The sequence below is a fragment of the Megalops cyprinoides genome, chromosome 2 (assembly GCF_013368585.1).
Source record: "Megalops cyprinoides isolate fMegCyp1 chromosome 2, fMegCyp1.pri, whole genome shotgun sequence".
NCBI lineage: Eukaryota > Metazoa > Chordata > Actinopteri > Elopiformes > Megalopidae > Megalops > Megalops cyprinoides.
The window spans coordinates 225211-252936 of NC_050584.1; the positions used below are offsets into that span (position 1 = coordinate 225211).

A 27726-nucleotide genomic window follows, 5' to 3' on the forward strand; every position below is an offset into this window, starting at 1 on the left:
AGTTTCAAGGCTGGATCAGCTCCTAAATACTATGTTCATACCTGGCATCTTCAAAAGCACTCAGACCTCTGGGTAACTGCTATTGGTTTTGTATACCCACGGAAAGCAAAATTATTTTTCAAGAGCCTTACCAACCACAAAAAGATATTACTTTTCGAGCTAAGGAGAAATATGAATCAAACCACAAGCTCAACTGTTAAGCTCAACTGTCAAGCTCAAACGATGGTAGAATTAACCTCCACACTTTATCCGTTCTGCTTAGTCCCACAAAAATCTGAAAACACAGCTCTTCTGCGCTCCCTTGAACACCTGAAACATCACCACCTAAAGCAATTTCGCTCTATGGTTTCATGCACTTTAATCTCTACCAGCTAGCCTGTAACTTGTCTGACCAGCTACTGAAACTTGGTCATGCTGCACTTCTAATATTGTTGACTCCTTATAGGGCTATAATGCTTGTGTTGTACTCTGCCTCACTTGTAAGTTGCTCTGGATAAAAGTGTCTGCCAAATAAATAAATATAAATTAAATATAAACAACATAAAAAACTCTTAAGCTCTAATTTTCTCATTGTTAACAAGCAGTTTATGAAACTAGGGATCTCAACAATACTTTTTTTACAGATTATGCCAGCTCACATTAATCACCCAGGTTTGCAACATAACAGTTTAAAAAGTATATAATCTGAAGTTGACGTCAATGTTAGCTATCTTTAGGCTACATTGTAGCGAATAGTGGTCACCTATAAATATGGCTTTACTGAATAGGAGACTACTGTGAAAAAATGTTTCAGTTTTATATCTCAAAATCTGCCTGATAAACAGATAGATATGAAGGTCATTCTGATTAGTTTGAGCCTTGAATTTCAATCAAATGCTGGTGAAAGTTGCCATCTTCGTCCACTAGGACACCCTCGAACACATGATTTTTTTTAGGGGAAGCGCTTTGAGCAATTGATCACAAATGCTGTTTTCAAGCATTTCAAGTTACCCATTCACATTTCCATTAGCAAGGTTGAGTTGAATGTTTGCACCACGTTTGCACCACAAAGTCCAATATGTGGAACTTATTACAGTTTCCGTTCATTGTGGGTGCATATGTGAATGTGAGCACATGTTCACGATTGGGCAAATGCACGGGTCTTGTGGCTAGGGTTGGGTATCAAAACCCGGTGCCAATATGGCACCGGTTCCTATACGACCGGTATCTACCGGACCGAATCGCAAAGCAGATTTCGGTCCCTCATTTCGGTGCCACTAACCCCTCTGCACGTACGGTCACACCGGTGTGATTTGCCGTTTAGCGCGTATGCTAAAACCGGTGCGATTAGAACATTACATTGGAAAAATTCTAGCTAATTTTAGCTTTGAGGAAACAGCAATTTAACATTAAAAAATATAGCAAATGCTGCGGTGAAAACTATGAGAAGCTTAATAACGCTAATGAAAACATAACAAACCATATAACGTAACCATATAGCGATCCCCAGCATGTGGCATTAGGTTTCTTCCAATATTTTTCCACTTTCGTCATACCTGATACGGGAGCACACCTCCAGTTTTACGAGGCCATGTGAGATGCTTCCGGGGGGAAAAAAAAGCCACTCGAATCTATTCAGTGTTGATATCACAGCAACAGCACTATGCTGCTTCCATGTGGTAGATAGAAACACATGGCAACAAAGATAAAGAGTCAAAACATATGCTATGTGTTTTCCAAAGCTAATAGGTAAGTTAACCAACATGTAGATACAAGTGATATTAGCAATATAAAAAAGCCGTTCTTTAATGGCGTCGACCTTCGTTTTGTGCTTTGTTTTAAGTAAGGCTCTACCTTTAGGCACCAGCACCATTTTAGAAGTATCGCTTTAGTAACGGTATCGGAAAAAACCCAAATGATACCCAACCCTACTTGTGGCATCTCATAATCTTTTCAAAACAAGGTTGGCACTACTTGGAAGTATCTTCCACATTTTAACTGTCATGTGTCCTTTCTGAGTATGAACCAAATTAATATTTTGTACATCTGATGGCTGGCCATATATTTCAAATGAAGAAAAGCACTCTGATCTAAGTAAACCAGTGCTTCTTCTTCCTTCTTCCTTTATGGCATTCGCCTTATTCAACAGTCAAACTACTTCTTCCTTTATCTTGATTTTCCATATCTGGAGTATATATCTGGCAGAAACAAAGCCAACAAGCAGATCCTGAGATTTCCTTCAGTGCATCTGTAACCTGATCATTTTTGATCACACTGGCATCTAGAACGTAAGCTCTGTCTAATCTCTACTGATGCAGAGACATCACAGCGCTTTATAAGTACATTAATATTCATTTTTCCCCGGTTCTCGCATCACAGAGAAATGAGCAGAGGACAGGGCAGTCAATTGATGTAATTTGCGCTCTCCATCTACACGCAGTAATTCATAACTACATTATAGACATTATCAAGGAATACAGAAGGAAATTTTGCATTCATGTCGTCAAAGTGACCTACTTTGACGACTGGCACATTCAGCCAGTTTACCATGCAAATCCGTCATTTGGCCAGAAGGGAGTCTTCTTCCTTCAGGACACAAACACCCATTTGAAAACAACTTGCGTTTCTGCACCTCAGTGCTGGAAGAATTTAGTGGCACAACATGTCACCTTTGTGCCAGCAAGAATATGATCTGCACAATGGGAGGCGCTGAATTCAACTACAGAGAGTTTTTGATAAGAAATGGTATGAATGGCACACAGAAAGGCATGATAAGTCTCAATATGTATTGACAATATTATGGTTCTGAAAGGGAAAATAAACAAGAGGGTAGCACATTAGGCAAAGTGCCAAACTGGAGTGGTTCCTTTCAGTAGGTTGCTCCTCCTTTGTGATGTCAATATTGTCACCATTGATTGGCTAGACAAAGCATGGAACTGCATCCAGGAAGCTTTCAGCTGAGCAACAGCACGTGTCTTGCATAATGGATTGTAACACGCTGAAAGAACCAAGATTCAAAAGGATAGATTATTATCTCTTAATTAAGATTCCTTTTTAAAAATGCACATGCATTTTCTCTAAGTTTTTGAAATGTCCACTGTAGTGATAGGAAAACAAGTAAGTTGATTCTGATCAGGGCAACTGAATATTTATAGTGAAATGGTTAACTAAGTACATTTTTAGCAAGTTAGAGGGACTTATTTATTGACTTCCATGTGTCTCATTGTACTGAACCCATACCTCTAAATCTGTTTTAGAAACCAATCCAATGAAATACTTAGGCCTAAAACTCAATAAGATAGAGTAGATGTCAATATTCATTTATAACATGCACACATTCTGACAGCCACAAAAATTCTGAGAGCCACAAAAAAATGGTGTCAGAGACACAGTATAAAAAATTACCTACACAAACACAGAAAATATATAATGGTGACAAAAAGCCACAGAAAGAATGACATCTTGACCATCTGGCAATGATTTCCCTGAGATTGTCTGTCACCATACAAATACACAAGATGCCCATTTACTGACTGGCAATGCAGAACAGTGGTATACTACATGATCACAGTAAAACGGGCACTTAGTCTTTTTTGGTCACTCAGCTTTGCTGTCTACTTATTTGTTTTATAATCCAGACATATCTTCCACATGCTCTGAGAACATGGGGAGGGTTAGGTTTCACTGGCTGTCAGAAAGCACCCACTTGTATCTCCTGAAGGCTTGTCAACTGGCAAGACAGGGTCAAAAAGCAAAACCCTGCTGAGACAGGATTTCCAACAGCTAATGTGCATCTTCTCATGAGAAGGGTTTCAGTCTTTCTAAGGCATCACTAGAGTCATTTTCCTACTCTTTAAACTGCCTCTGGAAAAGTTACCTCAGCTTTGGGAATATGGGCTTGGGTTACTCTCCGTGAAGTTAATAGCCTTTATCACAAACTGACATCAGAAACTGATACCTGGCAATGTAATGATCTGAAGGGATCAGATATCTAGTCAAGAATTATTATATAAATGAATATCTAAAAAACATCCAAAAAGCATGTTTAATGCTTAAAAGAAGCATAGTCTTTTTCAAAGTACTGTGGTGGAAAATCCTGCACATATGGAAGCGGTTTCATCTCAGCAGCTTGCAGCAGGGAACTGTAATACACATGATGGAAGGGATCTGTTTGGCAGTATTTCCTGTTAGGTGTCTGCTTGCGTGAGCCTGACTTTATTCTGAGGAGACAGAAAGTTGGATCACCTTATTTAGATGGAGGAGTCCCTCACTGTGAAAAGTCATACATTTTAACAATATGTTCAGCTGCAACATTTTGAACATTGGAACATTTACACATTTTTACGGGTTGAAAAATCAGGGAAGAATGATTAGGGTCCAGTCTGTACAATCTGCTGGGAAAGAAAGAAAGAAAGAATAAATACCCATTCTAGTTTGTCTACACTTCAGCACTGATGAGGGCCCTCAGTATCTCATGTGATGCTCTTCACTCTTTGGCTGTAGGAATTCCTACCATTTGTCAGGGTAAATGGGAGCTATTTGTATCTTGGTATGCAACGCGGATGATGAGGGCCATTGTTTTAAACACACAGAAAGGCCACACACAACACATAACCAGATTGCAATAAATCACAATTAAATTTTTAGGTGAACAGACCAATGGTCCACATCTCAAGGTTCGCCTTAGCCCTGGACTCACATACAAAAATAAACCCAGGCAATTCAAACACATGTGTTCATCCCAGTTAGAGCAAGGAGCCTTGCCTTGCTGCAACTTCTTGAGTGTAATGGCTTGAACGTGTGGCTTAAAAGGAATTGAGTCCATGTTTAAGAACCATTCATCAAATGCCACTGTGGGGAAAACCAACTCTGCTGTGACAAAATCTCTGACTGCATCTCAGAGTCTGCTCTTAACCTGCTACCCAGATGTTCCCATAAACAGCTCCACAATCCAGACATGGACTAACGAAGGATTCATTAGCAACAAGACACCCACCACTCCCTGAGCTTCGGTTTAATTTAGACTTCTTTACACTACAACAGCATAACTACACCTACACAGCCAGCAACTTGTACTTGCACTGGATTTAATGACACACTTAGTGTTGCTTGTCTCCTACAACAAGGCTCTTTGCTTAGCTCTGCCCTGCGCTAAGCAATGGACTAACTCTCTCACGCTAATTATGCACTCTCCCGGCTTTTGCTATGAAAGGCTTCATAGGCCAAAAGGTTGCTTTGCTTATGTACATGGGGGCTCAAACAAATGAATATGTGTTATTGCATGCAAATTGCATTCAAAGGCAGAGGAGTCTTCTTCCATGGAAGCATGCCAAGAAGCATCAATCAAGGATATGAAACCAATGCTCCAAGCATGTAATACAGTACTAATAGCAAAAATGCCTATTCTTCAGTATACCTTCATAATACCCTCAGTATTAGCTACTGAAGATGAAGACCTGATCATGTTTCATAATAATGACTGCAGTCCTGCACATTACAGTCAGGGTAGTCTCACTTTAGACAGTGGATTTTTTTCCAATGCACACACCTGGACACACAAATTCAGCAAAAGAATTTATTGATTTTATGACTGCTGATTTATCCTCTCCCTCCTTTTCCTTAAAAAATCATGAGAAAATACAACAAGCCCTCCAGAAAGCATGTCCATAAACAACAAATTAACTCCGTAAACTTGCAGCACTAAACTGCTTAAGGAGATACCTGATAGGTTGAAATACCACCCTGAATTTTCAGCACTTAAATGAGCAGTGGATTTTGACTTATCCAGACTGAAAACTTGAGAGTCCTCTAACACCCAAACTGAACTCAGATGTTTAAAAATCAACAAGGCAGACTGACTGGATGGTAATGTTGGCATCACTCAGCTGACTGGAATGACCTTGCCATTGTCCTGGTCAGTCTTTCCTGGACATGGCTGACAGCACAGACAGCCCTTGTGGGATGTGTAGTCTATCTGGGCCGCCTCAATACAGTAAGTACAAGCTGCCCACCATTGCTCAAAATAGTGAGTGATTTCCAGAGGAATATACACTCAGTGATGCATTTTGTGCAACTCAACAGTTGGCTATGCCATAATTACTAACACTGTGGTAGTGAATCCTAAAAGTGATTCCACACAGCTTTTTGTTTCATGTCTTATGATTTATTCTGCAAGCTTTTTGCTTAGTGTATTGCTTTTTTGCAGTCACATTCATAATAACTACCAAATTTTCAAGATACAAATACAAAAATACAATACATTCCAAATACATTTTAAAATACAAGCCGCTGGCATCAGGGTTTCGCTGCTGTTGCTTCCTGTGGTGACTTACTGTTTGTCCCCTGTCCCATATAATGAATGTTTCACACCTGCGTTGGTCAGGTGTTGTTGCCACCTCTGTTGCTTGTTATGTATGCCCTGCTCTTTGCCTTGCTTGTTGCGCAGTTATTTACTCACACCAGTCTGTCTGTGAAGCTGACATACCAACGACGAGTGAAAAATCAGGATATGTCAGCCTCACTGTAGCATTACAGTTACCATTACGCCACAGTATTTTAAAAACACATGGGAGCAGAGAACCACTGGTATGGAATGTCAATGCACTCCTTCAAAGTAGTGGGTTATATGTATATGCATTTTGGTTTGGCTTTGGAATGAACAGCTCCCCATGCACAGACTTAAAATAGCCAACTTGCCAAAATGCCAAATTAAAAAAAAAAATCTGTTGCAGAGGCAACCATTAGTCCTCTGGTCCAGTGTTATCCTTCATAAAGCTGTCCTGAAAGAAATAAATTTAAGCTACCCAAGAATAACACACTCATAATGTTACCATCAGTATGCGTTTACATCAAGACTGCGATGTAAGAACATTTTTTATTAAATCCTATAAATTTATCACTATGTAATATCATCTGCTCGAGACCAGAATTAGAATCAGGTAGTATTTCATTGCAGTTCCTTCATGAACATTACAAGTACAACTGGCCATATTACCAACAACATTAAGGAAAAAACATCCAGACAACAACAATTTATTTCTATATTCATCCATCCCATTAAGGTCATAACACAGCCATCCGGAGAGAAGCAAGTGCTAAGGTCATCTGGTTTTGTCAATTAGAACACATGGAGTTTCAAAGTTAATGAACAGGACAGCAATCACACAGGTTCAACTGAGAGTCGCTTTAAAGGCAAAGCTTGCGGCTTCCTGCCAATGAGTTTAGTGTAGTAAGAAGCAAGAAATGCATGCCATATAAGAGTCTTGGTGTTATGCTTAATATAGCCAAACATCTTGTAGAGTAAGAACATGTTTTTTGCTTTTCTATAACTTTGAGCACACAACTGGTGATAACTTGTCAGATCACCCCAGACTAAAAGCCATCTGTGTGACAAGCAGATGCAAGAACCACTTGGAGCCCATAACATTCCTCAAATAAATCATGTGGCCTCTGGTGCCATTCATCCAGGCCACAAACATCTGCACACACTGGTCAACCTGCTAAATCTTCTATCAATGTTCTGTAATTACCCTGTTTTCTAGAGAAAAGAAGTCTCTAATAGACTCCCCTCAATCAAACCTAATTACATGATCTTTAAATAGCATTCACATAGGTTGCAGTCATATTCATGATCTGGAATGCAAAGAACGGGTGGCTTCTTGCACACACAACTACAGAAAAATTGTTGCTTTTCATAAACACAGTGTGTGTGTGTGTGTGTGTGTGTGTGTGTGTGTGTGTGTATGCGCGCGCATCGGCATGAGCTATGATTCACAAAGCCACTATAGGCCTTTCATTATAGAATTAATGTAGTATCTTCATTTATGAAAAATGGAACAGACCTGCAGGATTATCCATCTTTGCAGATATGCCACATTAACCTATATCTGTACCACTGGATTGCTCAGGTTGCACAGCCTGCTATGTAGGGATGTAACGATACACGGTATTTTGTCGAACCGTTCAGTACACCCCCTACGGTTCAATACGCACACGTGAACCGCGGTAATACGATATGCCTGTCATTTTCCTATAATTTCCAAAACTTGCTTATTGCGCTGCAGACTACACGCACGTTGTACATTCAGACCCACAGGACATCTCTGGAGCCTGTCAGAATTTCCCTGGAGCGGTGTGCGATTTAGGGATGAAACAGTTACCAGTTTCATGGTAAACCACCGTAAAATTCCTGACAGTTAGTATTACCGTTTCAAATTTTAATTATCATTAAAACTGTGGCTGATTGCCGCGCTTTGAAAAACTAACGTTAAATACTGCCTAGCATCAACCAAAGTTAGCAACAGTCTCCTAGAGGCAGGTGCGCAGGCGCAGCATGCAGTGTGGGTTTGTTTTGTGTCAGTGTGTCAGCGGAAGGCAGTGACAGCGCTCAGGAGATTTTTCAACAGTATAAATTTTCATACCGTTTCACCTCTAGTGCGATTATATCACTAGATTGGAAAAATTCTAGCTAATGTTATCTTTGAGGAAATAGCGATTTAACATTAAAAAATATAGCAAATGCTAACTGAAAACAATGAGAAGCTTAATAACGCTAATGAAAACATAAACCATGTGACATAACACTCGCACTACATAGCATAAACATAAGTTACTATGCGAAAGGGTTAAAAGTTCAATAAATGCATGATGTTTCAAAAATCAGTGCTTAATCGTGTTAAATAATCGTGATCTCAATATTGACCAAAATAATTGTGATTATTATTTTTGCCATAATCGAGCAGCCCTACTAGTCAGTCATGCTACCATTTTTCTGAATGGAAAGTTTTATTTGTCTATAGGCTAAATAAAGAGTTCATTGTTCAAAGGGTGATGTGTTTTTATTTTTTTCTTAAATATAAAGATACCGAAACCGTACCGTTACCGTGGCCCAAAAACCGCGGTACATACCGAACCGTGGGCCCACTGTACCGTTGCATCCCTACTGCTATGTGACAAAGCAGATCTCCTTCCCCACCATGGATGTGCCTCTTTAGGACACTGCCATGATTGACTGGTCTCACAGAGTAAACTGTAGTGTCTATCTGAGAGCAGTGAGTTGGCTCATTGATACAGCCCCAATGAACAGTGTGGATCGAAACTGAAAGCTGAGGCTCCAGTCCCTGAGAGGGCTGGCGATGCAGTGGACTTCAGGAACACATGCAGCAAAGATAAAACAAGAAACCCCCCAGCCTGCTCACTGTCCTCCATCATTACATTCCACTGCTTATTTACTTAGCTGATGGCTAATTAAAGCATCTAGGTTGACTCACATGGGTCACATACTGTTCAATTAAACAGTTGAATATTTACTGTAGCAATGCAGATTGAGTAGCCCGATCAGGTGGACAGCTGTAGCTCCCTCCTCCGGATATGAAACTGTACTGTCGTAATTACAGCTCATCTCAGCTCCATGACCAGTATGAGCAGTGCAACCATGTCATGATACACCACTAAACCCCATAATGCCTCAAAAGAGATTTCTGATGTCCCTGCATGCACAAATTGATAATTTAGATATCTGTTGCAGGAGGTTCCAGAGAGACAATGTTGCAGAAACAATGATAAATATTTATAGATCCAGGTATTCATGATGTCAGAACCTTAACAGGCGTATCAGACTTGTGCTGAGGACAGGATAAGATGCTAAATGTATTAAAAACCCACTAAAGTACACGGTGTGCGAGAGATCACATCTTATACACACTGATCCATGTGTGCTATAAAATCCATGTATTTCAAAGACAATAATGAACTAATACAATATTGAGTAACATGAGATGCTAACCTGCCAGCAAATTGATTGACAGGTATAGCAAAGGGATGTTTTGCCAAAAACAATTTATGAAAGTCTGGAGGGACTCAGTCTAGAAAATGGTCTCACAACCAAACTGCCACTAACATTACATGCACACCGCATTATTAATTTACTAAGCATTCACCTTTATTCAGGATTACAAAGCCTACACTCAACATCTTCCACATGGACAAAGTTGAACATTAACTGAAGCAATAATGCTTAAATACCAAATTCAACTAACGGGTGCAACAGCAGTGCCTACCTGGGATTCAGACATGTAACCTTCCTGTTACATTACTGTTTTCTTATAACTGCATCACACTGCTGACCAAGTTTAACTTTTTGCTTTTGGCTTTTTGCTTGTGTTGTACTCTGCCTCACTTGTAAGCTGCTTTGGATAAAAGCATGTGCAAAATGAATAAATGTAAACGTAAATGCATAACATTACACTCTGTATCAGGACATTAACTAACACTGTCCAGCAGGTTTCACTTAGACACAAGTTTCAAAGCAAGAAAAAATGTTGCATCCATAATTATAGCAGAGTGACTCCAGTCTAAAGCACTGCCTGGTGTTTTTTAACAATAACCTCACCATGACCAGACATCATGCAAAGTGCATGTAAAATAAGAAATGTGACAGGGTAAAAAAGTGCCACTGAAACTGTAATTTCCTGGAATAAACCAACATTCACTACCAAACACCCAGTAGCAACCACAAAACGAGTGCAGTGCTTTGGGAGCTGGATTTGGGTAACAGTGCCCTGTTCTGTCATAGACAACCTCGCTTTCTCCTGCTCTTCTTGTGCTCATTTCCAAATGTTCACATTATTCTTCTCTGGAACTAATATTGAACACACATTATTTTTTCATGGCTGAAGACGTCCATGAAAAATGTAAAATGTCAAGTGCTGGATCAAGTGGGATTGCAGCACAAATGCAGGGTGTAGGCATCAATAACAGGGAGTACCCGGTAATGTATGGAGTATGTCATCTCCAGAATATAATACGCCTGTTGCATACACATTCCTCAGAACTAGGATGTCATTATTTTCAATATACAAACATCATCTGTCTCAATTGTCAGCAGTGTAAGTCTAGAGCTCTTAGGCCCACATCCTGTATCTTCATCCCTCAGTTCACAAATAATTTGTTTTTGTGTAGTGCTGACAGGGCAAAATGGCAAAATCAAATAACGCTCTCACCGCTGAAGAATCGGAAAAAGGCCTGGTGCCATCTGTGTATGGTTAGGATTCTGCCTGTGACCTCCAGATGCATCAAAATTGCACAATGTACTGGCTCCCCTGACAGGCAGGCTGGCCTGCTTCTCAACAGGTCTGGGCTAGGGATGTGAATTTTAAGTAGTGCACTTAATCGATTGTTGTTAACCTTATCAAATAATAATCGATTTTTTTCTTAGCCCACCCAATATCGTTTAGTAGGCTAGGCGTAAATTCTACGATCGTTGAAGTTTATTGTACTCTAGGCTATTATAAAAGCAATAGTTACCTTGTATATATACATAACACAAATGCATGTTATATTCCTCAGTTAAATGTTTATTGTAAATCAAAAATATAGGACAAAAAATGTTGTGTAGGCCTAGGTTTCTTTTTCCTATTAAGGCCAACAGGAAAAAGGGGGAAAAACTAAAACAACTCCGTTTCGTTTGTCTCAAGTGAACCGATAGCCTAACATTATCCCTCTTGAACGATATAGACAACAGTAGCCTAAACTATGCCTTCTGAACTAAAGGCATACAGTGCTGGCCAAAAGTATTGGCACCCCTGCAATTCTGTCAGATAATGCTCAATTTCTCCCAGAAAATGATTGCAATTACAAATGTTTTGGTAGTAATATCTTCATTTATTTTGCTTGCAATAAAAAAACACAAAAGAGAAAGAAAAAAAAGTCAAATCAAGTATCAATTTACACAAAACTCCAAAAATGGGCCGGACAAAAGTATTGGCACCCTTTGAAAAATCATGTGATGCTTCTCTAATTTGTGTAATTAACAGCACCTGTTACTTACCTGTGACACATAACAGGTGGTGGCAATCACTAAATCACACTTGCAGCCAGTTAAAATGGATTAAAGTTGACTCAACCTCTGTCCTGTGTCCTTGTGTGTACCACATTGAGTATGGAGAAAAGAAAGAAGACCAAAGAACTGTCTGAGGACTTGAGAAGCAAAATTGTGAGGAAGCATGGGCAATCTCAAGGCTACAAGTCCATCTCCAAAGACCTGAATGTTCCTGTGTCTACCGTGCGCAGTGTCATCAATAGGTTTAAAGCCCATGGCACTGTGGCTAACCTCCCTAGATGTGGATGGAAAAGAAAAATTGACGAGAGATTTCAACGAAAGATTGTGCGGATGGTGGATAAAGAACCTCGACTAACATCCAGACAAGTTCAAGCTGTCCTGCAGTCCGAGGGTACAACAGTGTCAACCCGTACTATCCGTCGGTGTCTGAATGAAAAGGGACTCTATGGTAGGATACCCAGGAAGACTCCACTTCTGACCCAGAGACATAAAAAAGCCAGGCTGGAGTTTGCTAAAACTTACCTGAGAAAGCCAAAAACATTTTGGAAGAATGTTCTCTGGTCAGATGAGACAAAAGTAGAGCTTTTTGGGAAAAGGCATCAACATAGAGTTTACAGGAAAAAAAACGAGGCCTTCAAAGAAAAGAACACGGTCCCCACAGTCAAACATGGCGGAGGTTCCCTGATGTTTTGGGGTTGCTTTGCTGCCTCTGGCACTGGACTGCTTGACCGTGTGCATGGCATTATGAAGTCTGAAGACTACCAACAAATTTTGCAGCGTAATGTAGGGCCCAGTGTGAGAAAGCTGGGTCTCCCTCAGAGGTCATGGGTCTTCCAGCAGGACAATGACCCAAAGCACACTTCAAAAAGCACTAGAAAATGGTTTGAGGGAAAGCACTGGAGACTTCTAAAGTGGCCAGCAATGAGTCCAGACCTGAATCCCATAGAACACTTGTGGAGAGATCTGAAAATGGCAGTTTGGAGAAGGCACCCTTCAAATCTCAGGGAGCTGGAGCAGTTTGCCAAAGAAGAATGGTCTAAAATTCCAGCAGAGCATTGTAAGAAACTCATTGATGGATACCGGAAGCGGTTGTTCGCAGTTATTTTGTCCAAAGGTTGTGCTACCAAGTATTAGGCTGAGGGTGCCAATACTTTTGTCCGGTCCATTTTTGGAGTTTTGTGTAAAATGATAATTGATTTAATTTTTTTTTCATTGTCTTTTGTGTTTTTTCATTGCAAGCAAAATAAATGAAGATATTACTACCAAAACATTTGTAATTGCAATCATTTTCTGGGAGAAATTGAGCATTATCTGACAGAATTGCAGGGGTGCCAATACTTTTGGCCAGCACTGTATACACTTCAGAGTCTGATCTCCTATGCTCACATATACCTAAATAACCTAAAACCTAAAAGTATTTATATTCAGGAAGATCAGCATATCTACGTGGTCAGGGGTGAGTCTTGTGCGCTGTCTGTTCACAGTAAGGCCAGCTGCTGAGAGAATATGTAACTTATTTGTTATGGTATATAGCGCGTGTGCTACCTTAGCCTATATGGTTCGTCATGTTTTCATTTGCGTTATTAAGTTTCTCATCGATTTCAGTTAGCATTTGCTATATTTTTAGAGTTAAATCACTGTTTCCTCAAAGCTAAAATTAGCTAGAATTTCTCCAATCTAATGTTCTAATCGCACCAGTTTTAGCATATGCGCTAAACAGCTAATCACACCGGTGTGACTGTATGCATGAAAGGGTTAAAGCAAAATTTGTCGTTCAGCACATCTGTGTTTGCCACACCTTTCAGTAATTCAGCCAGGTAAATTCCCCATGCTGGAATTACGGAAGGAAGTTGCAGTCAAACTTGATAATATGATTAATTTGCGTTAAAAAATGAACGGGTTAAAGTTTCCAGATTAATCGCGATCGAGCGTTAACGTTGACAGCCCTAATTACAAGAGGAAACGGTTCTAAACTTCTGGAAGTTTAAATCAATGAATTGTTTAATTAAATCTTAATCGATTAAATTATTATTAAGTTAATCAATAGTCGATTAATTGTTAACAGCCCTAGTCTGGGTCTTTTGCGTCAGGTGGCCTGGCCATCAGCTATGCACGCTTTACACTGCAGCTTAATAAAACACCAATAGCTCCAATCACCACTCACATCGCCTGACAAAGCTGAGTCACTGTAATGGTGCTCACCCCAGTGCTGGGCTTGTTACATGCCTCCTCACAGATTAACACTGACCTTGCCATGGCCTGTCAGGCTGTTGGCTCCCAAGTCCAACACAGACACTCAAAGGAATTTTGCTCCCACTGAAACAATAAGCGCTGTGCATGGACCAGGACATGTCCAGCACACCTGGATTTGTTTTACAAAAGCCCTGAAATGTCTTTCAACCTTGCTGAGTTTTGCTTTGATGACAGAGGGAAACACATGTATAAACAGATGTATATATATGGTATTCTTCAGAAACATTGACAAGACAAATTAGAGAAGAATGGGAATGTAAAAGAAATAGAACTCATAATAAATAATAATAATAAATAGCCTGCAGAGTTTTCTCTGCAAAAAACTAGAAAAATATTTTGTCTTTGGTGTTTGCAAAACAAATAGTGAATTTGCTCATGTTTTCAGGGCAGTAATAGTATTAATATATTAAATTGATATACTTCACATGAAAATACACATGAGATTGTATACATTCTTAGTGTAATCAGGTGACGTTATGCACACCTGTAGGCCAAAGGTTGTATGGATTGCCTAATTTAAGAATATGAACTCACAGCTGAACAGTTTGTCGTGGCCACTACAGAAACGTGTCACTAATGAAGGGATCTGGAATCACAACTATAAAGTATGTATCCAGGGTAGTGTGTAACAAGCCAGTCTTACTCCCAGAATTGAAAATAGAGTTTGAACACATGCAGAATCCATAAAGTGAAGAAAAGAGAAAACAGGAAATGGGGTACAAACAGATCTTTTTCATTTTCTGTTAATCCTTCTTCTCCATTGTTAAGGTGACATTGGCTGTAATTGTGTACGTGTCTATCTATAATAAAACTAGGCAGTACAGAATAACCCTAAACTCACTGAGCAGGAGGATAAATTTGCCATGTCCAACAGTATTCTCAAAATTTATTTGCTTTAATTTTTTCCCAGCCAGGAAAAGACCTCAATAGGGCTATGGAACAGTCAGCAAAAACTGAAAAAAAAAATCAAGGGATGACCTCCTACAAAACAAAAATACTCTTTCTCCACAAATAAACTGAAAGGCACTGAAAGGTTTGGGCTTGTGCTTGGAATCATTGAGTGCACAAAGCATTCCCTTATCATGGACGTCTGTGACTGTGCAGCTTTTAGTGGGGTTAGATAAGGAGGGGAATAAGCAGCATGAAACTGCCCAGAAGCAGGAATGATGATGAGAAATGGGCATGTTTATTTGTTTATATTGTTATATATATTTGTGCTGTTAATAATGTTAAATAATTTAAATTAGCTGTGAGGAAATAAACAGGTCAAATTGTGTGGGACACTTTGGGGAAAATGCAGTTCCTCTTGTGACTTGTTACTACAATGTTACAACAAAGATTCTGTGATCTAGTGACTGTGGTGTATGCTAGTGTGTATACTTGGCTTCTCTTAGTTTCTAGGCTGTGCAGTCTGGTTGTCTAGTCAGGTTTCTCAAGTTTACATGTGGGAAAGCTTGAATAGTGTTATGCTCACACTCACTGGTCTGGGAGTGTTGTTAGCCTGGTCTGACACTGTTGCTCATCCAGCTTGGATGGATACACTTCTCTTCTTTCGTTCTGGAACGTGCTCTGGATAAGAGCTTCTACTAAATTAATGTAATATAATGTAAGTTTATGGATCAAACTGGTGAATTGGGGTAATCCTCTTCAGCTATTATCGGTTAGAAATGACTAGTTCTGTTTATTGCCAGACTAAAAAACTTAAATTGTCTTATTAATCTGCAATAGTTTGTAACTTATGTGAAAGTGAAGTCACATGCAGATACTTGATTAACTGATCTAAGGACACTCAGGTGAACAAGTGGAAACTGCTTGCTGCTGGTGAGGTTCGATTATTTCAAGGAAGCTTTCAATGTCAACAAATACCATGGCAGGCATAACGTAACAAATACCACGGTTTTTAAGAGCACTTATGTAATGTATTGTTGTAATTACACAGCCAACTGTATACCATTCCAAAATATTTCAAATGGTCGTTTTTTCCCTATATTGGCTGCAAGGCTGCAATAACTAAAACTGCATCGTTTAGCTACTTCGCAGTTTCACAACAATTGAACGTCCCATGTTGTGCCACTCTTCCATTGTAGAAAATTACAATATTTGATGTATACGATCGAACACAGCGCATCTTCCTTTGGAAACACCCAATGCACATTCAAAGACGATAGACAATCATGTGGCTGATAAGTAAAAGACGGGTTTCATTTTAAACTAACACCCGTGGGCAAGTGTTTGTCGGCACTGCACTGATTGCCTCAGAAAACTAATAATCTGGATTTTGTTTTCAGACATCATCGTCTAAAATGTTAATAGACAGCAAAGGGTTACGTGGAGCCCACTGGGGAGTTCCGCTTTGAATCTGTAGAAACAGACATGGGGAGCGAGAGAAAGCGTTGGGTGGGGTTCAGCTTGCCGTTCTTTCATCGCACACCTGCTCCACAAAACAGGGTTTCAGAGCTTCCAGCAGCTAATCTTACACACGCTATATTTTTATGACACAGGCACGTATAAATGATAAAACGACAGCCAGCAAACGCGCACGGTTCGACTGACGTCTGTTAAGCGCCATCACAATAGCTAATGGCAGCTAACTGTAATTCCAGTCTAATTCACTCTGGGATAATGTTCTTTGTCTACTGCTCGTAAAGAGACGCTCAGTAGCTAGCAGGTTGTTAGCTAGGGTATTTTGTAGCAGGCAGTGCCGGTACCAATAAAACAAAAGGAAGTGTTGCTGTTCAGCTGGGTGTATCTAGTTTATGCCCATAGTGAAGCGAAGCCTACAATAAAAACCCCATTGCTAAATGCACTGGAACCACATACTGAGTAACCAAGCACTTACCTGTACAGCCCTTCCCTTTGTCCGACAGGCATTCGCTACTCTGGAGATAAGACGCCTCGATCCGTAGCAGTGAAGCGCTCGTTAGGAAGCAAACGAGTGAAAAGTAATAGCCAGTCAAAAGTCCAAACCCCCTCTCGGAAAGCAAGCGCATCAGCATGATGAAAAAGATAATACCAACAGCTAAAACAGGCACTGTGTGTCAAAATTGCTGTTCCTTCCCAATGTGATTACATTAAAGATGTGTACAAAACAGCCAAATAGCCGACGCACTGATTGGTGCACATCAGAGCTGATGCGAACCTAAACGCAAAAAGCCACAACGCCTTAGCCTAGCCTTTCCTCCCGCTGTGAAAGGCAGCGTGCTTCTCTCAAGCGATGTCGGCAGGCATTTCTCCCCGGGATGGCAGAAGTCAGAGCAGCACCCCGGCCCACGCCACAAGCGCATCCAAGCTAACTACACGCTCCAGAAATCTGAACCACTTTTCCTTATGCACAGCCGTCCCGGACACCGTTGCTGCCTCTCCTCCCGCTCCCCCTCTGTCTGTCTCTCTCTTTACCTCCCCCTGTCTAAACTCTGTCGCGCTCTCTCTCTCCCTCTCTGTTATTAATTCCTTTTCTGTACTTCCGTCCAAATGAATGGCAATGTTCTGCCCTAGTCCGTAATTTGGCTCTTTCCTTGAATTTAACAAAATCCCCGCCCACGAAAAAGTATAGCATCCGACTCAAACAGCAGCTGCTGCAGCAACAACAAAGGGTCTGGAGAGGGTGATAGGGACAGTCACGTGGGATGAGACCCCCCTCCTCCCCTCACTCTACTGGGGACGGCCAAAGAGGGTGAAATACAACAGAGAAGGTTCAGCTTGTCACCTCATCATTACAGTATTACATTGACCCTGAGAAGAGGCACTTGTCTCACTGTCACTCCATTTGAATGCAAACCAATTATTATACTCATGAGATTAAGAATATTGAATAAATACTACATAAATTTATTTTTGAAACTTAAATCGCCAGATTTAAATCATAATGACCTGTTAAATAAGTACATAAAATAAAGCAGAATGCACTAGTCAAATGACCACAGCTGCACCAAATCCTGGAGGCGGATGCACAGAAACACTATGGAAAATTATTTCAAATTATCCACATACTGCTATGATTTTATAGCCAGAGGCAGCCTTTACGTCGAAGATGACCACTGGATGGACATAACTAGCTGTATTTTGGTGATCCATACTACAAATGTCAATGCCACACAGCTGCCACCAGACTTCAGACAAGCAACAAGTTTAGCCATCTTAGCTGAACACAGAAAGCCAGGGCCTAACTGAGTTCCTGTCCAGACTGCAGATGCGTGACAACACTATCCATAGGAGAGTTGTGTAAACACTGACTTATGTTACAACAGGTCAGCAGTAGCAACATTGTTTGGGCAAAAGTAATTGTTACCCTGACCAGTGCATAGCTGGCTGTGTGGGAAAGTAAACCACTGTTTCCTCATGCACATGTACATTACATTATTAACATTTAGCAGACACTCTTATCCAGAGTGACTTACATCAGTTACAGTTATCCATTTATACAGCTGGATATTTACTGAGGCAACTGTGGATTAAGTACCTTGCCCAAGGGTACAGTAGGAGTGCTCCAGCGGGGAATTCAACTGGCAACCTTTCAGTTACAACCCCTACTCCTTAACCACTATGCTAGACTGCCGCCCACATGGGAGCCCTTCCTGTCTGTTCACCCCAAAGCATGGTGGTACATTGTATTAATCAGCTGATAAAGCTCTCTGGCTGGAGGGGAACCCTTCACTGCAGTGGCTGGTGCTGGAGCTTGACCACCAAAGATGATGGGGATCAACAGCCAGCTAGGCTCCTGTTCTTCGACTGGATGAGAAAGGAGATTTCCACCGGGGATAATCCACTCAAACAATGCACAGAAAATACCCTTTCCCAGACTGCAGTTGAGACAAGCCCAGCTGAGGTCCACTTGACCTGCTGCATCCTGGAGACAGCCATCGATTATATTTGTTGAATGAAAAGATATGAATGAGACAGACTTAGAGGTTTTGCCACCAAATCCCCGAGCTGTTGGATAATGTCAGTTATGAGCTAATGATGGATAGTGTGAACCAAAGCCACAAATTGTGTGGGAGTGACCATTCAAAAGCAAAGGGTTCTGCCATACCTTTTAACTATGGATCTAAGGCACTGTTCATTGTTTCCTAATAAATATGTTTTGTTTATTCCATCTTCAATTGAAAGAAAAACATTTGTGTAAGTCATTAAAAAAGAAACATATTTTATATTAATCATGGCACTTAGTAAAGGGAAAATGTTCCTGAAAAAGAATAATAATGAACACGAGAAAGGATTTTATGAAAACATATGGCAATATCCCTGTCATGAGATATGGCAGTCAGACCAGTGGCCATAGCCACCACTAGAGGGCAAGAAAAGGATCTTGAAAGAAAGTTCCCAGGACATCTTAAGTGATGACGTTACAATCCAATATCTATTTTTTCCTATTTTTTTTATCTAGGACTGATTACCTTGTTTATGATATATACATTTATACAGTCACTGAAGCAATTCACATTAATTACATCAGTCAAGGATGAAATGGCAACTACCCATCCAATGTTCAAAGCTGCATTCTGGTCACATATCAGATAACACTTGTATCAGTTGCATTGAACGTGTGAATGACAAATGTCAATATTTTGTAAGCATATACCTGCCTACTGTATAATACTTACTATATAGACACCCCTTAGTATTTTAATGCAATTACTTATGCAAGGTTACCTTCATATGCAAATGTTCTATTTGCATATGTATTATATTAGGTGTACTGGTGTGCAAGTTAACAAATATTAACATATTTCATTACACAAGTACAAGACCATGATTTTACAAAATTCACCAATCCCTGTGCCCATAACCAGAAATACTGCAAGGAGTAGAAGGACAGAAGGGTAGATGTTAAAGGAAACTGGAAACCTCACTGAATCCTGGCTTTACAGTCATCTAAGCTCTTGGAATGACCATCTCGTCTTAAAGTTCATGGAAAGGTAGATGAGAAGTCAGTGCAGAGAGCCAAGCACAAGCAGTGCCCATTTAGTGATGGTCCAGTTCGGCATATTTATAAAAATGTTGCCATTGATCATTTTACAACACAAAGGCTTGATTTACGAATTACAACACATCTTTTAACTGAACACATTTTAACTTAAGTACATATACAGCCATTTGGGTTAGCTTGATGTTGAACTTGACATTGTACTCATGTGCGATCAGTCTCAATTGTGCTTTGTTTATTTATATCATCAAATAAGCTAAAACTGTATGCTCTGTAATTTCCTGTAAAGCTAACACTGTTGTCCAATAAATGTATAGCACTGGGGACAAGAACAATAATGGAGAGTGAGAATGAGAGGTGGAAAAGACAGTGCTAATGCCAAAGTGAAAAAAAGTTGGAAAAGACAGCAAAGATTTTCTTTTTCCATTGTTGATCTTTGTTTTACCTTCTCTTATTTGTCATATTTTATTTTGCTGTGACCATTCAGTGAAGTTATGAGCGGGAGCTGAAGAAGATACATTTTTTATATTTTTTCATCAGTGTGCAGTGTTTCACCTACCCTGTGAATAAATATCAGCTCAAATTCCATGATTTACATCTTGCTGTTTTTCATGTCCTCTCATTCAAACACATTTTACAATGATGATTTCAGTACATTTAACCATGCAAATTTCTTTTACATTACAGTTATGAATATTTGATTTAATCCAAAGTTGATTTAGCCTTTTTGGCAAAATTGTGATTTCTATCCAATACGTAATTTGATCCTTGCTTTTTAAATTGCATCCATTGGACAATAGGGTCCTGCAGTCTCTGGCAGGGTTTCCAGACATCGTGTAGTAAAACCGAGGACTGTCTCTGTACTATAGTCATTGAAAAAACAGTCAAAGGATGAGAGCAGAAAAATACAAAGCACCCAAATAGTAGGACAAGAATGTGAAAAAGTGAGAGAGAACTTTGATCTTATAGTTAAGTGTGACTCAAGACTCCATCATCACTTAAGGTGGTGACATTGGTTTGTGTACTTTGCATTCACTGAACAAGCTGCATTCAATGCATTTTGACCTACAGTCTTCCTCAGGCAGCTGCAAGATTTAAATCTACAACCATATGCTGCATTTCTATGATGGATGTTATATCAATTTAGATGCATTACAAATAGTAAATTATGATGAACCATGATTAAACACAAGCTTTGCTACCACTTTCCATCCCAAAGACAGCAAGTTAGGAGGCAGTGTGCACGTTCTGTAGCATGTTTACACATCCTGTGTGGTTAAGATATAAACGTACTCAAGGGGGAAATAAATTTGCCCTGTGATAAAGGTGCAGCACATACATTACTGACTGTGGCTTCTGTTTAGTCCAGCCACAGTGACCTTTGGCCTTACTGTAATTCTGACTGCTGTTGCATTCCTCACAGAATGTAGAAATCAGTAGATCACGCAGATTGAGAGAAAGTGTCTGGAATAGGGCTGTCAACAATTAATCGACAATCGATTAACTGTTAATAATAATGTAATCGAATAAGATTTAATCAAACAATTAGTTGATTTAAACTTCCAGAAGTTTAGAACCGTTTCCTCTTGTAATTAGGGCTGTCAACGTTAACGCGTTAACGCTCGATCGCGATTAATCTGGAAACTTTAACGCGTTAATTTTTTAACACAAATTAATCATATTATCAAGTTTGACCGCAACTTCCTTCCGTAATTCCAGCGAGGATATTTACCTGGCTGAATTACCGACAGGCGTGGCAAACGCAGATGTGCTGAACGGCAAGTTTCGTTTTAACCCTTTTGCACGTACGGTCACACCGGTGTGATTAGCCGTTTCGTGCATATGCTAAAACTGGTGCGATTAGAACACTACATTGGAGAAATTCTAGCTAATTTTAGCTTTGAGGAAACAGCGATTTAACTCTAAAAATATAGCAAATGCTAACTGAAATCTATGAGAAACTTAATAACGCAAATGAAAACATAACAAACCATATAGGCTAAGGTAGCACACGCGCTATATACCATAACAAATAAATTACATATTCTCTCAGCAGCTGGCCTTACTGTGAACAGACAGCGCACAAGACTCACCCCTGACCACGTAGGTATGCTGATCTTCCTGAATAAAAATACTTTTAGGTTTTAGGTTATTTAAGTCTATGTAAACATAGGAGATCAGACTCTTTAGTGTGTATGCCTTTAGTTCAGAAGGCTTAGTTTAGGCTACTGTTTTCTATATCGTTCAAGAGGAATAATGTTCACTTGAGACAAACGAAACTGAGTTGTTTTAGTTTTTCCCCCTTTTTCCTGTTGGCCTTAATAGGAAAACAAAACCTAGGCCTACACAACATTTTTTGATATGCTATACAAGAATGTCCTATATTTTTGATTTACAATAAACATTTAACTGAGGAATATAACATGCATTTGTGTTATGTATATATACAAAGTAACTATCGCTTTTATAATAGACTAGAGTACAATAAACTTCAACGATCGTAGAATTTACGCCTAGCCTACTAAACGGTATTGGGTGGGCTAAGGAAAAATAATTTCGACAATTAAAAATAATTTCCGACAATTAATCAATTATTATTTGATAAGGTTAACAACAATCGATTAAGGACACTTCTTAAAATTCACATCTCTAGTCTGGAACTGAAAAAAAAAAACATAATATTGCTTCCATTTTACTCATTTTTAAGGACAAAGCATATTTCATTTAGTTTCAATAGGGTTTAGAATCAAGAAGCGACTTAGAGAGCTTGGTTAAGGCAAATGACTTGTTGCTTTCTCAATTCCATTCAGACTCAGCAAAGATAATACAATCTTAATCATGGAACTCATGGAGCACAGTCATTTGCATCTAACTCGAATGCCTTTGAGTTGTTTTTACAGGATGACTGCAAAGTCACATCCTGCCACACAGTGCTGGCCACATTGCATCTGTGTAGGTCCAGGAATAGAAAATTGTACCACAGTCACCCATCTGATCACAGAGGGCATGCTTGTGGTCAGGATGTCTGGGAAAGGGTACTTTATAAAAGAATCCACTGTAAAGTGGGTTTATTTTTGAACAGAATTGGATCATTCTTTCTATAGTAGATTCATGTTTACTCCCATACAATGTACCACATTACACTTGATTCAATAGCTAATCCATTCACAAGTAACTTCCCTTCACAATGTCAGTCTTGCAGACCTAATAAGAACCATAATATTATGAAATTTCCTACAGACCACCTTTTGAATAAGCAAAGACACATTGCATTGATACACGAAGGTACATATTTTACTTATTTTTCCTTAAGGTTTTGTCATTTTCATTGACATTGCACTGCTAATGGCTTTGTAGATCTTAATAGGTTAATTGGAGGAGATTAACCCCTTTTCTTTATATTATTTAACCAAATTACACAGATTCCATATATAATAATTTATATAAATAAAAAGACTGTTGCTCTACATGTTTTAAGCATTGTTTTTATTTTTCCTGTATTAACTACAGGATTTTCTGTGAATAGCTGCTATTCTAGAAAAAAATGTTCCAACACCATCTATGCATAATATCTTGTACAAAATGCTCGTGCAAATAACTACACTCTACATTTTCCTCTCCTTCCTCAGCTCTAGTTGTATGTTACTGGGTACTGTACATCAAGGTCAGAGCTTACATCAATCCCTTCATTTATATATTAACCAGATACAGACTGTGGAATAAACTTTTTCCCACTGCGTGCCTAACCACATGAGCAAGATGTCAACATTACCTTACCACCTGTGTCACCTTCTAATCCATGCATTACCAAAAAAAATTACATTATAAAGTCAACTTTAAAATTCAAATTCAATAACTAAAGAAAGTAAGATTAGAAAGAACATCTGATGTATATGCTCTGCTTTGTATATGTGCTGCTTTGGATCACAAACCTCCAAAATTACCAAGGTTATGTCAAAAATTATCAAAAATTACCACATACTTTGAAACCTCAGAACACACAAAACTGGAATGTCTGGCAATACTTGTAGTAATGTTAATAATCCTGTAATTGTCCTGAAGTGGAAAAACCCTGATATCACAATTTGTGTGCAATGTCAGCCCAAAATGTGACGATTCTGTAGAGAGAAATCATAGTCTCAAGAATACTTGCAGTGCAAGTGCCTAAAATCTTCTAAATGGCTGCGCCTATTCTAGTCCTTGACCACATGTGTAACATATGTGTAAGGGCTCAGGCAAGGACTCAGTCGCAGACCAAGAGAGCTTCAGGTTCCAGGCGGGTTTATTAATGACGGCGGGCAAGTTGCGATACAAAAGCAGGCAGGGTCGAAAACCGGAAGGCAGTCCGTGGACAAATCAGGGTCGGTAACAGAAGCAGGCAGGGTCAGGAACCGGGCAGGCAAATGATCAGGCAACGGGACAAAACGGCAGGCAGAAAACGAAGACGAAGGGCAGGCAGAGTCAAACACAGAGAAATCAGACATCCAAAAAACTGCGGGAACGAAACAATTATGAAAACGCTGAGATGAACTGGCAAACAAGACAGGAACAAGCAGGGTAGAAATAGGGCTGGGCTGATGAGGAGATGGGATGCAGGTGAGCAGGCAGGCAGGTGAAGGTAATGGGGCAATCAGGTGGGCGGGGACCAGGCGGGGAGCGGGGCGGGGCTGGAACACAAGGAAAAACAAAAAGCACATGGACAGGGAAAAACAAAAACACGACAGCTAGGGGGGTGGAGCCCTGACAATATGTGACTGAGAGGTGTGATTGGATTACACTTTTTGTACAGTACTGTTTAGCAATCCACCTTTATATTGTTACCTGTAATGACTTATTTCTGTAATGTCCTGATCTCATGAAAAAGTAGCCAGATCCTGACGTTTGTCCACATTGATGGAGGAGATTTTTCCCACCGGTAGGTACCCATAACTTGCCAGTAGAGGTGCTAGTTAGTTCATTTTTTGACATCAAAAATACAATTATAAATTTATTGACAGTGACAGACCATAAGTCAGATAAACAGTTCTGCATCTTTACAAGAAGTACCAGAACACGTAAATGACTGGGTAAAACAAATTATCAACATCTATAACAGTTACTAATACTGTTCTATTGTTTGTACATGTCTGCTCCTGAAGCAAGCCAGCTAACTGAGCTTTCCTGAGCAGCTTGGTAGCTAGCCATCTAGCTATTACATGAGCTAATTTTGGTAACGTTTGGCTGCTTGTGGTGCAGTGTAAATGGTAGCTAGCCTGCTAGGCAGTGTAAGTTATGAATAAGATTGGGTGCTTGTCAGTGACTGGACTATAATAGCCACTTATGAGACACCCAGCCTTGTAAGGTAACTATGATTGCAGGTATCTACCTATCTTACTACAATGTGTTCAAATGCTAAAATGAAACAAGCTGGCCCAGAGCACTTTCACGTCTTCTGCTGAAACTAGCCAGGTAGGTTTTCTGGGGAGGCTAATAGCTAGTTAGCTGTTTACTACGTAAGCTAACTATGACAATGTTGGTTAAACTGGCAGTTTGTGATTCAGTGTAAATACTAGACTAGGTAGCTTGCTAGGCAGTGTAAAATATGAATAGGGTTGGGTGTGTGTCACTTACTGGGCTATAATCAGGGTGCAAAATACGGGGGATCTTGGGGGGGTGCGAGATCCCCCTATGGACATAGGGTAGAAACCTGATGTTCTGTTGTTCAATTTAAGATGCCTCGAACCTAGATGACAAATTGTGTCAGTAAGCCAGCGGGCAAATGACATGCTGTTTAAATTCAACCAGACACAGAAAAAATAAGAATGCAACCATTAAAAACAAAATAATGTCATTGAATGCCTCTCCTTAATTCTACCATATACTTAGCTACAACAGTGAAGATCCTGAATTATGGTAGGCCTAGTTATTAAAGTGTAGACTGTCAACTTTGGTTTGGAAGTATTTTCAGTCATATCAGATTACAGTTAAAGTTGCATTAGTTAAATTACAGTTAGAGAATACAAGTATGGTGCTAAAACATCAGTGTGTTGCTATCCAAATATTTATGGAGCTATCCAAGCATTTATGGAGCTCACTGTACATAATAAAACAAACAATTACTGCATGTATTACTACATAAACAAACAATTACTACAAAGAAAAAATGTGTCAAATTGCATTTTTTAGGGTACTAACTGTGTGTTTTGGATTCTTGGTTCTGAATTCATCTGCTTCCCGTCCCACATAGACTTCTCTAGGCCTGCCCCCTAAAAGTCAACCAAACCGTTAGTCGATGAGAAGAGTCTTAGTCGACCAGATTTTCATTGGTCGGTCAGTCGCAGAAAAAAAAAACCTCAAACTCCATTCAGGAGCTGTGCCTTGTCCTTAAAAAGTTATTAGACTATGTTGAGCAGGAAATTATCCAAAGTGTGGTATCCAAGTGTTCATGGGGGACTGGGGAAGCTGAATTACCTCCCTTACTGCATGTTTAAAACCTTTCGCGCGTACGGTCACACCGGTGTGATTAGCCATTTAGCGTGTATGCTAAAACCGGTGCAATTAGAACACTAGATCTGAGAAATTCTCACTAATTTTAGCTTTGAGGAAACAGCGATTTAACGTTGAAAAATATAGCAAATGCTAACTGAAAACTATGAGAAACTTAATAACGCTAATGAAAACATAATGAACCATGTAACATAGCATAAAAATAAGTTATATGCGAAAGAGTTAACTCACGCGCATCCTACGATGACTCCCCAGCCAGGGCCAACCCGACGCATTAAGCGAACTAAGCGGTTGCTTAAGGGCCCCGTGGCCACCAGGGGGCCCCCAAGAGCACTTGAAATGTCCCACAAGAGAGCTTGTGATACATTATATTTAGGATTGTGAAAATAATGCGTTAATTTCGATTAACTAATTATAGAAAAAATAACGCATCAAAAAAACTGACACAGATTAATCGCACTCTATGAAGCCCCTTGACCCCATACATAATAAGCAATATCACACGAGAAAGAGTGCTGTTCAGTGTTGCCAGATCGGGTGTGTTCCCGCCAAATTCGGCGGTTTTGAATTTGATTGTGCAGGTCAAAATTGGTTTGGGCGGGTGAACAAAATTTGGGCTGGTTTGGGATCAGGAACCCACATCTGCTTTTCTAAAAAAGCGCAAGAAGAGCGCAGCAACACTGTCTAGTAACGTTGTCACAATTCTTCCCAGCGTATAATTTTTCCCGGGCATTTCCGGTTCTATCGCTTGGCTGTACATTAAAATGCCTGGGAATTCCAAATAAGTTATGCAGGGTCCAATCATCTTTATGGTTTATTGGCCAGTGGTAAGTGCTGATTTGGTACGCTGCTCCTATATTATGCTGTTCAACGTTCATTTGTTCAATGTTCACTGTTTTACTAACACTATTTAAAATAAATCAGTAAGAAAACTGAGACAGGTGATAAAGGCTACACAGGCTTATCTATTTGGATGTCCTTAGATTACAGTAATCCAAACAGAGAGGAGAACTAGATTGTTTATTCTGTCTGTGATGCAGTTAATAACCTGACATGGTTTAGCCTATTCCCATACCTACTACTTACCTGATCAGCCTGCTCTCAGCTTTCTCGTGTTCTGTGCAGTGATTGAAGTAGTGTCCTAAATGCGAAATGACAGACATTTTGTTTTAATGTGTAGATTGTCTTTAAGGACTGCTCGCCAGAGGAGGCTTGTCCATTGAGGAAAGGCAGGACCATCCTCCCT

The 27726-nt window shown here is 39.7% G+C and overlaps 1 protein-coding gene across 1 annotated transcript in view; it reads right to left on the reverse strand.

The window, feature by feature from the left end:
* The window catches only part of tmeff1b (transmembrane protein with EGF-like and two follistatin-like domains 1b), a 61774-nt gene extending 44123 nt beyond the window's left edge, over positions 1-17651 (reverse strand). The window contains exon 1 of the mRNA XM_036522016.1: positions 16911-17651. Within this exon, the coding sequence (XP_036377909.1) occupies positions 16911-17067 (157 nt within the window). The 5' untranslated portion in view covers positions 17068-17651. The remainder of the gene's footprint in view (positions 1-16910) is intronic.
* Positions 17652-27726: the final 10075 nt, after the last annotated feature.